Source organism: Musa acuminata, chromosome BXJ1-4, assembly GCF_036884655.1.
Source record: "Musa acuminata AAA Group cultivar baxijiao chromosome BXJ1-4, Cavendish_Baxijiao_AAA, whole genome shotgun sequence".
NCBI classification, from domain to species: domain Eukaryota; kingdom Viridiplantae; phylum Streptophyta; class Magnoliopsida; order Zingiberales; family Musaceae; genus Musa; species Musa acuminata.
In genome coordinates, this window is record NC_088330.1 from 36,838,733 (window position 1) to 36,848,786 (window position 10,054).

Genomic DNA, 10,054 nt, shown 5'->3' on the forward strand with positions numbered 1-10,054 from the left:
GCCCCGAAATGAGTTTGGACATGGACGCATCAGATGTCAGCGATGGGATTCGCTCGACAGCTTCGTACCACAATTTAATGCCAATTATGGACCGGTCGTCTCTATTCACCTCCTCCCTACCGACTGCTGCACGCGCTCCGTCTCGCACCGGGCGTGCAACTACGAAAAGAACGGATGGTCTATACCGTCCTCCACGGTGATCGCCCGGGCATCAACCCTCGTGGTGAATGGGTCCCGAAGTGGCAGCCATTCATTGCACGAAACGTAATCTTCGACGGTTAGTCCGCTATTTGAGGCGGGTCCAGGTTTCCTGTTACACCGACCAATTTACTTACCCCACACGGCCCTGTGGGTCCCACATCGCGGCTCTCAGACCTGCCTTTAGGTGAGACCGGCAGAGCACGGATGGGTGTTTGTATGCTTCGTAAGTGTTTCTGGCTCTATGGGTTTCGAAAGGTCGCGACTCGTGACTTGAAATTGCCGTCCCTTGCGGCTCCGTTTCATTTCTGCGTACCTGAGCTCCACGCTCGGTTCCTTGGCGACTGGAGCGGGGTTGTTCTTGATCTTTTTTTAGTTGTATCGGCTAATCTCGATAAATTGAGTTGTAATTTCGGTGTCCGTTTGGTCATCTATGGTTGATCTTCTAATTATGGTGTTCTAATTGAAGTTTCCTGTCAAGTTGTGATATAGCAGTTTGAGATTCTCCAATAACTCGCTTTGATTTAAGACGATCTTGTTATTAGATTGCAAAGTAAATCTTTCAATTGTCAGCGCGACTAAAAATACCAATTTTTTTCTTTTGGTACAACCTGTATATTGTATCTATATTATTGATTTGATGGGTTCCATTTCGAGCTTTTGTCTTAAAAGTGATTGATTCTTTATACTGTTTTCGTTTGCGGTATAAAAATAAGATTCTATTTTACCCGCAGTTGATCTGAAAAATGGCGGAAGATTGTCCTACGATTGCGAAGAATGTCGCTGAAGTAATATTTAGATCTTCTTGATTCTATCTTATGACCACAGATTCTTACCTGCTTTTGATGTAGGTTGTCCTTAATTGTTATCATTTTCCCTTGCCATGTACAGTTGATTGGTAAAACGCCTCTGGTTTATCTCAACAATCTGACGACTGGCTGCGTTGCCCGAGTCGCTGCTAAACTGGAGATGATGGAGCCCTGTTCCAGCGTCAAAGACAGGTACATGACTTCCCATCTATCATAAGTTTTCTCTTGTTGGAATTTGTGGTTTTGTTCTCACTCTAGTATGCATAATCCTTTCTCTGATTTTTCCATGTTTGGCTAATTTTCTTGAGCAGAATCGGATATAGTATGATTGCTGATGCAGAGGAGAAAGGGCTTATTCAACCTGGGAAGGTTTGTCCACTTCTAATCTCACCTGTTCTGAGGTTTTATTGGCCGAGGAGTGTTTGAAATTTGATCCAAGTGATATTTTGGGGTATTGTAGTTAGAATAATTTAGAACTATATATGTTTCTCATATTTCAATTCGAGCTAAAAGTAAATATGGCTGACAATTTTCTTCTGTTCATTGCATGGTTACACTTGCCAGAGCGTCTTGATTGAACCTACTAGTGGTAACACGGGGATAGGTCTGGCCTTCATGGCAGCTGCAAAGGGTTACAGGCTTATTCTCACAATGCCAGCCTCGATGAGCCTAGAAAGAAGAATTATTCTTAAAGCTTTTGGTGCTGAACTTGTGCTCACCGATCCAATTTTGGGCATGAATGGAGCTGTTCATAAGGCAGAAGAATTGGCAGCAAAGACACCCAATTCCTATATTCTTCAGCAGTTTGAGAATCTGGCTAACCCACGGGTATTTTGGAGATCAATCTTTCCAGAAAATTTTCTGTATAGAGATAGACTCTTAGTTCAACTCGTGTTGCAGATTCATTATGAGACAACTGGGCCAGAGATATGGAAAGGGACAGAGGGTAAGGTTGATGCTCTGGTCTCTGGCATTGGAACTGGTGGTACGATTACTGGAACAGGAAAGTATCTGAAAGAGCAAAATCCTGAGATCAAGGTCTGTTCTATAACCAATACAACAACAACAGTCCTATGTTTCTGCTTTTGATTAAGTACACATAAGAAACAATACCATCTGCTCTAATGGGCTGCTAATTTTTATATTTGTATATGTTGTTTTTTTTTTTCAGCTCTATGGTATTGAACCATCTGAAAGTGCAGTATTGTCTGGAGGAAAACCAGGTTCGGCCTCGCATTTTGTCTTGTTTTGTTTTTTTCCTTTATAAATTTTTTCTTTCTTGGTTCTGTAACATCAATACTTGAACATAAGTGAACTTGCATGTATCCTTGTTAATTTATTATAGATTTGCATGTATACTAGTCAAATAACAAGAATACATTCAAAGAACTTTGAAGAATGTCATTGTTATTGTGAACTCGCATGTATGCTTGTTAACCAACAATAAAGAATATTATTGTTACTGTGAATTTTCATGTATACTTGTTAAATAACAATAAAGAATGTTTCAGCCTAGATCCTTCTGTAACTCATCATTGTCATCTTGTTCTGGGGTAGATATGGAACTGATAGTTGTCACTAGAATGACAATTGTCTCTCAAAACTAGAGGATAATTAATAGAAACTTAAAGGAAAGAAATTAGTGAAGCTCTAGCATAAGTAAAATAATGATAACCAGAACATGAGTGGTACAAGTACATGTTTGACAGCATCATGCACCAAGTGTGAAATGAAATGACCGTAAAAATTGTAATACACATAGGATTGGCCTAGATACAACAGGATTGACTTGATCTGCTGATGGTTGTTCCATGTCAAGCAAGGTTTGCTCTATTTTGTCATTCTCTAATTGGATTGCCCTGGTTTGACCTAATTGAAGACCCTTGGTTTTTGGGCATTAGAGATTTGCTGTACTCAATATTGTTGGTTGTTCTAACTAAATTTGATTGATGTGGGATGTGGTTGTTCTCTGATATTTAGAGATTTCAATTTTTGGTCCCATGTAATATTCAATGTGGTTTCTTAACCACTCAATATTTTGATTCCAAAATTATAGTTGGTTCATTTTTCTATTATGATAAAATTCGTTCAATTAAAATGGTATTTCACTAATGCACAGTACACATAGTAGCTTTTCTCATTTCTCACATCGTGCTCTTCTTCTTCAGGCAATGCTTAATTTGATATCTCTTTACTGTTCATGCTTCTGTCATCAATTCAACAACTGTCATTTGAAAATAGCATATTATAGCATATACTATGGAAACTCATTGCGAGCATGCTTTTTCACTACTAGCTGGTATGCATATTATGGTTGCCTCTTTAAATCTGACACAATGTATACCTATCATAACTATCATGTTAATAGGAATCAGAATCACACCACTTGATGCACTTAAGAAAATATGTTGTATTGGAATGTGTAACTTTTGGATCATTTTGTGAAGGAGCAGCTTTACATAATCAGTAGCATGCGCCTGATATCTGCTTTCTTCTAAAATATGACTTAGGTCCACATAAAATTCAAGGAATAGGAGCTGGCTTTATTCCTGGTGTTCTGGATGTCAATCTAATTGATGAAGTTGTCCAAGTAAGTTTTAAAATGTTTGTCTAAACTCCAGCTTAATGAAGTTTCTCATTACATGTTGATGAACAACTAAGCATGATCAATTAGCCTTAATTGGCCTGGTTGCATCTGTGATTCTTGAACATTACTATATTTTTTTTTTCTGCTATTTTAAATTTTCACTGTCTTGTTTCCTCTGCTTGGGTTTTTTGATTAGGTCTCGAGTGATGAAGCTATAGAAACTGCAAAGCTTCTGGCCTTGAAAGAAGGGCTGCTGGTGAGTTTGTGGCAAAGAATACAAATTTCTCATTTTTATGCTCTTTTGTTGCAGTTTTTTTGTTTTGATAATGGACTTCTGCCGGTTGGTGAACCATTGCAGGTTGGAATTTCATCTGGGGCTGCTGCTGCTGCAGCTATTAGGATTGCCCAAAGACCAGAAAATGAGGGGAAGCTCATTGTTGTAAGTTAAATTCACCTTTAGCTCTAAACTCTCGACTTTGCTATATCTTGCTGTTGGAAACCTTTCGTAAGTTGATGTAGAAAACCATTGAACATTTAAAGAACCGTTATTGGGAGCACAGGGACTGATGAATGTGCACACAGCATTCAAATTCTAGAGTTAAAGAGCATTTTACTCTGGTTAAATTCTCAAGTCAAAACGCACTCATAGCCCAGGGCTCTTTGATTAGTTTTGTCGGGGTCTCCGAAAGCACTTGTGTATGCTCCACTTCTTGCACACATTTTTACAAATGTTCATAGTTTCAATTTTGTCCTTCCAATTAACCTTTATTGAGAAAGATGAAAACCATATGTGCGCCATTCAACAAGTCTGTATGTGCCAGAAGTGTCTCCCTTTCATATTTAGAGCGTTCGACAAACTGATGCTTAGTATGAACTATTCAGAGACGTCTCATCGATGAAGTGGGTTTTTGTCTTCATGCTTTTATGTTCTGAACCATTTCAGCTTATCATATCCATCTTTCTAAGCTTTTTGGTCGTAAGAATATGCTCTCTGCTCACGTATATTCCCTGGTGCGTGTAGGTTGTCTTCCCGAGCTTTGGAGAACGTTATCTATCCTCGGTGCTCTTCCAATCAATCAAGAAAGAAGCCGAGTGCATGGTTTTTGAGCCTTGAGGACAGTATCTGGTTGCTGTGAGAGTGTCATTTCCATTTCATGTGTCCTTTGAGCAATATACCAGTCCTTGTATTGATGTCTGCATGAGGAATAATGTGTTGGTGGAGTTGAAACTTGTCTCAGATTGAAGATGGAGAAATATATTCTGTGTTGTTCAGTTTGAGATTTTAATCCATCATAATGCATTATGATTTCTAAACTTGGTAAATAGTCCATGAAACGAGCATGCTTGAGGGGTAAATAAAAAGAAAAACAAAGATAAATTGGTTCAAGAAAGTAAAATAAAAGCTTCAAAAATCAGTGATTGATCATTGGTTTTATTCTCATGATTTGGAAAAAAAAATATATTGTTAATTTGTTGCCATTTAGAATAATAAAGGGTACATTCAAATATTTATTTTCGATCAGATCCGATTAGAATCGATACTGCTAGATGTGGATTCTCTTGTTGGATCCATTAGCTCATTGTATTCAGATACGGATCCTAAATCGATCGGACGCGAATCCGATCCAATAAGGTCCCGCATCTTAAATCACATATGAGGATCAAATTAGAGCAAACCCTGTTTACCGTCGTGATTTACCGGTTCCCCACGTGCGTGGTCCAATAATAAAGACGGTATATTGAACGGGTACGGATGTTTTACTGTGCGATTAGACGGCAACTTATCTGCGGAGCCTATAATAATATGCTTCCTAGGGTTTCTTCCACCGCCTCCAATCGCCGCCGCATAGAGAGCGAAGCGAGATCAGACGAAGGGCGGACAGCGAAACCTTAGCCGCCGCCATGGTATGTGCTGTGCTTCTCGGACCTATGCCTGTTCTCTACTTCTTGTGAATTCCTCAAGTGATTGATCAGATCTTTTGTTTCTGGCGGTGACTTTGACCGGCAGTCGCTGGTCGCGAACGAGGATTTCCAGCACATTCTTCGTGTTCTGAACACGAACGTCGATGGGAAGCAGAAGATCATGTTCGCCCTCACCTCTATCAAGGGTATCGGCCGCCGCTTCGCCAACATCGTCTGCAAGAAGGCCGACGTCGACATGAACAAGAGGTTCCTCTTTTTTTTATCTATCCATGTTACATATTGGTTTATGTACAGAAATATCTTTCCAGCTTTGTTGGAGGGTTGATGTGGAAGCTCCATTTGTTCGTTTCTTTCTAGTTGAATCCGATCTTCTTTCTGAAATTCGAATTTGGTAGTTAATTTTTTTATCACGAACTGTTCTTGTAGGTTATATGTGCTTCTTCGTTTTAAAACACTTCTGTGATTGGGGAGGAAGTAATTGTGTATGTCTAGATATTAGTGGCATTGAGTTTTGAAGAATTGGTATCTACATTTGTTGATAGGTTTTGGTGGAAGATTATTTATCCTGTAATCTCTTGGATGCATATGATATTTTTGTTTCTATATATTTGTGAATTGAGCCTCGTTTTCTTTCTTAAATCTAGGTCAAATATTTTTGTGTTAGCTGTTTTTTTTTGTATTTTTGGGTTGCTTTATTACATGTTCAACTTCTCCCAGGGCTGGTGAGATCTCGGCTGCCGAACTCGAGAACTTGATGACAATTGTTGCCAATCCGCGCCAGTTCAAGATCCCGGATTGGTTCTTGAACAGGAAGAAAGACTACAAGGATGGACGATATTCTCAGGTTGTTTCAAATGCCTTAGACATGAAGCTGAGGGATGACCTTGAGAGACTGAAGAAGATAAGGTTGGCTGTTCCTGACTCTTAAGATTTGCTGCATGGTTCATTTTATATTTCTTCTTGAAAGTTGTTTCAAAGGATATCTAAATGTGTTTGCTTTTCTGCATGCATCTAATTCCATATTGTAGAACGCGTATCCTATTTTAATGATCAGCTGTTTGTTTATGTACAATTAAATTCAGACTTCGCCATTCTTTGCTACATCCCATTTTCAATTTAGTACTTTTTTGTCATCAACCTCCTGTTAGTTTACCTTTACTGCATATCAATGCTTTATAATGCCTTATTATTGTTGTTCGTTAGTTTGATATTTGGGTGCTTTGAGAGTCTTTACCAAGAGTCATGTGATGTAGTTATTGATTTATAGATAATCTGTTAATAAGCACTGCAAGTTCAAGAAAAAGAGCATTTTCAGCAGAAAATGTTGGTGATACACATAAGAAATCGGAAGTTAATATAAATAATGTTTTCTGTATACAGGTTGGACATTATATGAATGTTTCTCAAATGTATTGAAGGTGTAAATAATTAAAAATAAGACTTTTAATCTTATTGGAACGAGGATGGTTCTTCCTTGGTTGGTGAAAGAGGAGGGAGTAAAAGTCTCAAAGGATCTAAAATCCTTTCTCTGGTTATTTTGGTAGAATGATATCAGAGGTGCAATCATGTATTAGCCATAAGCAGTCTGGTCTGAGCAATGCAACATGATGCATGGACATATTGATGCATAAACTGGCTATTTCTTGTGCACCTGTCTTCCCATAGGTTGTACCTGGAGTGCCCCAAGCACATTACCTGGAATGCAATTGACATTCTTTTTCACCACCTATGCAGCTATCCTTTTGTATGATTTCGATGCCTCTTCTTTTTTATAACAGAGTCTGTATGAGTGGGTAGTTGTTTCTAGAAATCGTAATGGATCAACTATTTAAACCTTATGATTTATTGTGTCCCTTTCTTTGTATAGAGTTCAGTTTTGAGATTGATAGATTGGTTATTGGTGTATAGACTAAAAGATATGTGTTGTTCAGGCGTGGGTTGTAATTGCATTTTGATGAGCTACAGTCAATAAATAGACCTTTTAAATTGAGAACTAATCAGCTAAATGTTCTACATGGTAATTGCTATACTTGAAGTGGCATGTCAAGGTGTTTATTCAATTTTGCTATTCAAGCTTGTTTTAGTTGGACTTGTTATTAATGATTAGAGTTCTAGTGGTTTTTTATTAAGAGTTAGGGTTTGGTAGTCCTGATGTTCAATCATTAACCAGTCATTTTTTTCATATGAATTAAATACTTTGACGACAAATGATGTATATATATATACACACACACACCTTTTCAATGAGTGTGTTGATGTTCATGGTTCACCACAAGGTGTGATGTTGGTGTCCAAAATAGAATACCATAACCACATTGATGTGTTAATGATGCATATCGCAATCACGTTGTCATTGTCAAGTGTCTTTATCATGTGCTTAAATATTAGTTTTTTATGTGCCTAATTTGCTTTTGTATGGTGAGTCTTCCTTGTACGATCTTGCTTAAACATCAGCTTTTCTCTTGCAGGAACCACCGTGGTCTCCGTCACTTCTGGGGTCTTCGAGTTCGTGGTCAGCACACCAAGACAACCGGCAGGAGGGGAAAGACTGTTGGTGTCTCTAAGAAGCGATGAGCTTAACAATCCTCTTTGATGTTGTCTTTCGATCTTGAAGTCATCACCTAAGTTTTATTCATCATGTTGGAGAAGACTAATTCTTTTTAATGGTTTGGTTATGTTTAGGTAACAATTTTGATTGTCAATGGAACCGTAACATTGATGAAAGTTATTTCTCTCGGTCATTTCTCCAATGCCTTTTTCTGACAACTGGATATTGTAGTTGAGTTTGCTCCTCAGAATTGCATGGCTTTGAAATAGGAGGTCCTCAGTTCTTTAAATGACTCTGGATCCAAATGCACTACAGAATTTGAGGTCAATCTGTGTCATCCCCACAACAGTGAGCATATTGCAACAACCGGTAGACGAAATGTTTGATATTTATACAACTTGGGAGAGTCTTCCATCCTCAAGGGATGACAAATGTATCATCTCTGCTTAGTCATAGACACCAATATCCTAGGAATGCCTGGACAACATAACAAACGTTTGAACACCAAATAAGTTGGAAATGTCACTGGAAAAGAAGAGATTAAATAAACTGGTGTTCATCAAAGCTGAAGCTAGCCATTATTATGCTTTGAGCAATTTGTAGCTCTTCCATCCTCAAAAGATGGATCATAGCTCTCACAGCAGCTATCTTCGTGCTTTAGTCACTATTGGCTCCTGCAATTGTGGAAGCCAACTTGTAAGGATCAAAGAGCATACATATTCTTTAGCAAAACATGAACTTAGAAAAAAGAACATTTTCCAGTGTCTCAAGAAATTTTCTGTAAAATAAATAATGCACTATCGTCACAGGATAAGCAACACAAAATCCTATTCGAGTTGCATTGACTTTGACATATGATGGTTTCGGGTGCATAAGATGGCAAAGTTTTAACCTGAAGGGAGATTTTGCAGCTATTAGGCTGCCAATTTTGCTAGGACTTTGAGAATTTGATATGTTTTGGTTACAGAATCAGCCCAGTGAGCAGTGGCCTGGAAAATTTTTATCTTGAATTTGTTGTGTCAAGTAAAATTTCTCTTTGAAAAGAAAGAAAAGAAAAGAAAAAGATATCCAGCATCAGCTACAAAATTCCAGATCAAATTTGATCTAGTCTTACTTACTATGGAGCCCTGTCGAGGGTAAAACTTCAGGTATAAGCATGGTTGTCCTCCCCTCCAGTAGTTGGTTCCTAACTGCAGGATAAATGTTTACCTTTTATCTTAATGAATGTGTCTGATGTGTGCTGTCAGATTTAAGCACTCAAGACTTGTGTATTTCTTAGATATTATAGTATTGATTGAAATAGATTGGAAATCCATCTAATATCTTGATTTTAGATGACTTGGAAATGGTAAAGACTCTATGAAATGATGCATATAAATTATGAACTCTCTGCAGAGAGTCTTTGGTTTGAACAGGCCATCCATTGTGGTTGACTTTTATTACTGAATTATTTACAGAGCTGTCAATCTCCTCCGTCTTGCCATAAACATTCTCTTGGTCCATTAATTAAATCTAAAATATTTATACCTTATGATTCCTGATTTCAACTCTGCAACAGTCTCAGAATAGATATGTAATCTAAACCACAATAATTAGATACATTAATCCAAGCTTCTTGTGAAGCTGGCACCCGATGTGATACCTAAGAAGAGAGTGATGTGCCAACTGCTGGTTTTCTTCTATCATTGTTTGGATACTTCTCACCGATTGGCTTACTTCTGACTGATCTTATCTATACTGCTACACAGATCATGATGCAGGATCTTTCTGATTTGTTTGGCAACAGCCATTCAATTAGGGTGCTTCAAATATATTTTTATGGGTAAAAGGAATGTTCAATCCTTTTCATATCTCTATCAAACCTTTTATCCTAAAATGAAAAATACTAGTGCTTTATCCTATCTTATATACTTTAACTCTTAAGTGTGAGATGTGCACCCACATGCTAATGCTTGAGAAGCAAGAAAACTCGATGAAGATAGGATTATA

At 37.9% G+C, this 10,054-nt stretch overlaps 2 protein-coding genes across 3 annotated transcripts; both read left to right on the forward strand.

Annotated features, from left to right (window-relative positions):
* The first annotated feature begins 390 nt into the window (after positions 1-390).
* Positions 391-4,872, forward strand: LOC135662006 (cysteine synthase-like). Of its 2 annotated transcripts, XM_065176596.1 has the most exons (11): positions 408-552; positions 933-986; positions 1,090-1,199; positions 1,319-1,376; positions 1,572-1,835; positions 1,908-2,045; positions 2,179-2,230; positions 3,518-3,597; positions 3,791-3,850; positions 3,953-4,033; positions 4,616-4,872. In XM_065176596.1, the coding sequence occupies exons 2-11, from the start codon at positions 945-947 to the stop codon at positions 4,706-4,708; spliced, it is 978 nt and encodes a 325-aa protein (XP_065032668.1). In that variant the 5' UTR covers positions 408-552; positions 933-944; the 3' UTR covers positions 4,709-4,872. The 2 variants fall into 2 exon arrangements, with proteins under 2 accessions (XP_065032667.1, XP_065032668.1); XM_065176595.1 differs by lacking the exon at positions 933-986 and having other exon boundaries at positions 391-552.
* Positions 4,873-5,368: 496 nt separating this feature from the next.
* On the forward strand, positions 5,369-8,267 carry LOC135662032 (small ribosomal subunit protein uS13z/uS13y/uS13x). The gene is made up of 4 exons (XM_065176597.1): positions 5,369-5,499; positions 5,603-5,763; positions 6,235-6,423; positions 7,986-8,267. The coding sequence occupies exons 1-4, from the start codon at positions 5,497-5,499 to the stop codon at positions 8,089-8,091; spliced, it is 459 nt and encodes a 152-aa protein (XP_065032669.1). The 5' UTR covers positions 5,369-5,496; the 3' UTR covers positions 8,092-8,267.
* The last annotated feature ends 1,787 nt before the right edge of the window (positions 8,268-10,054 follow it).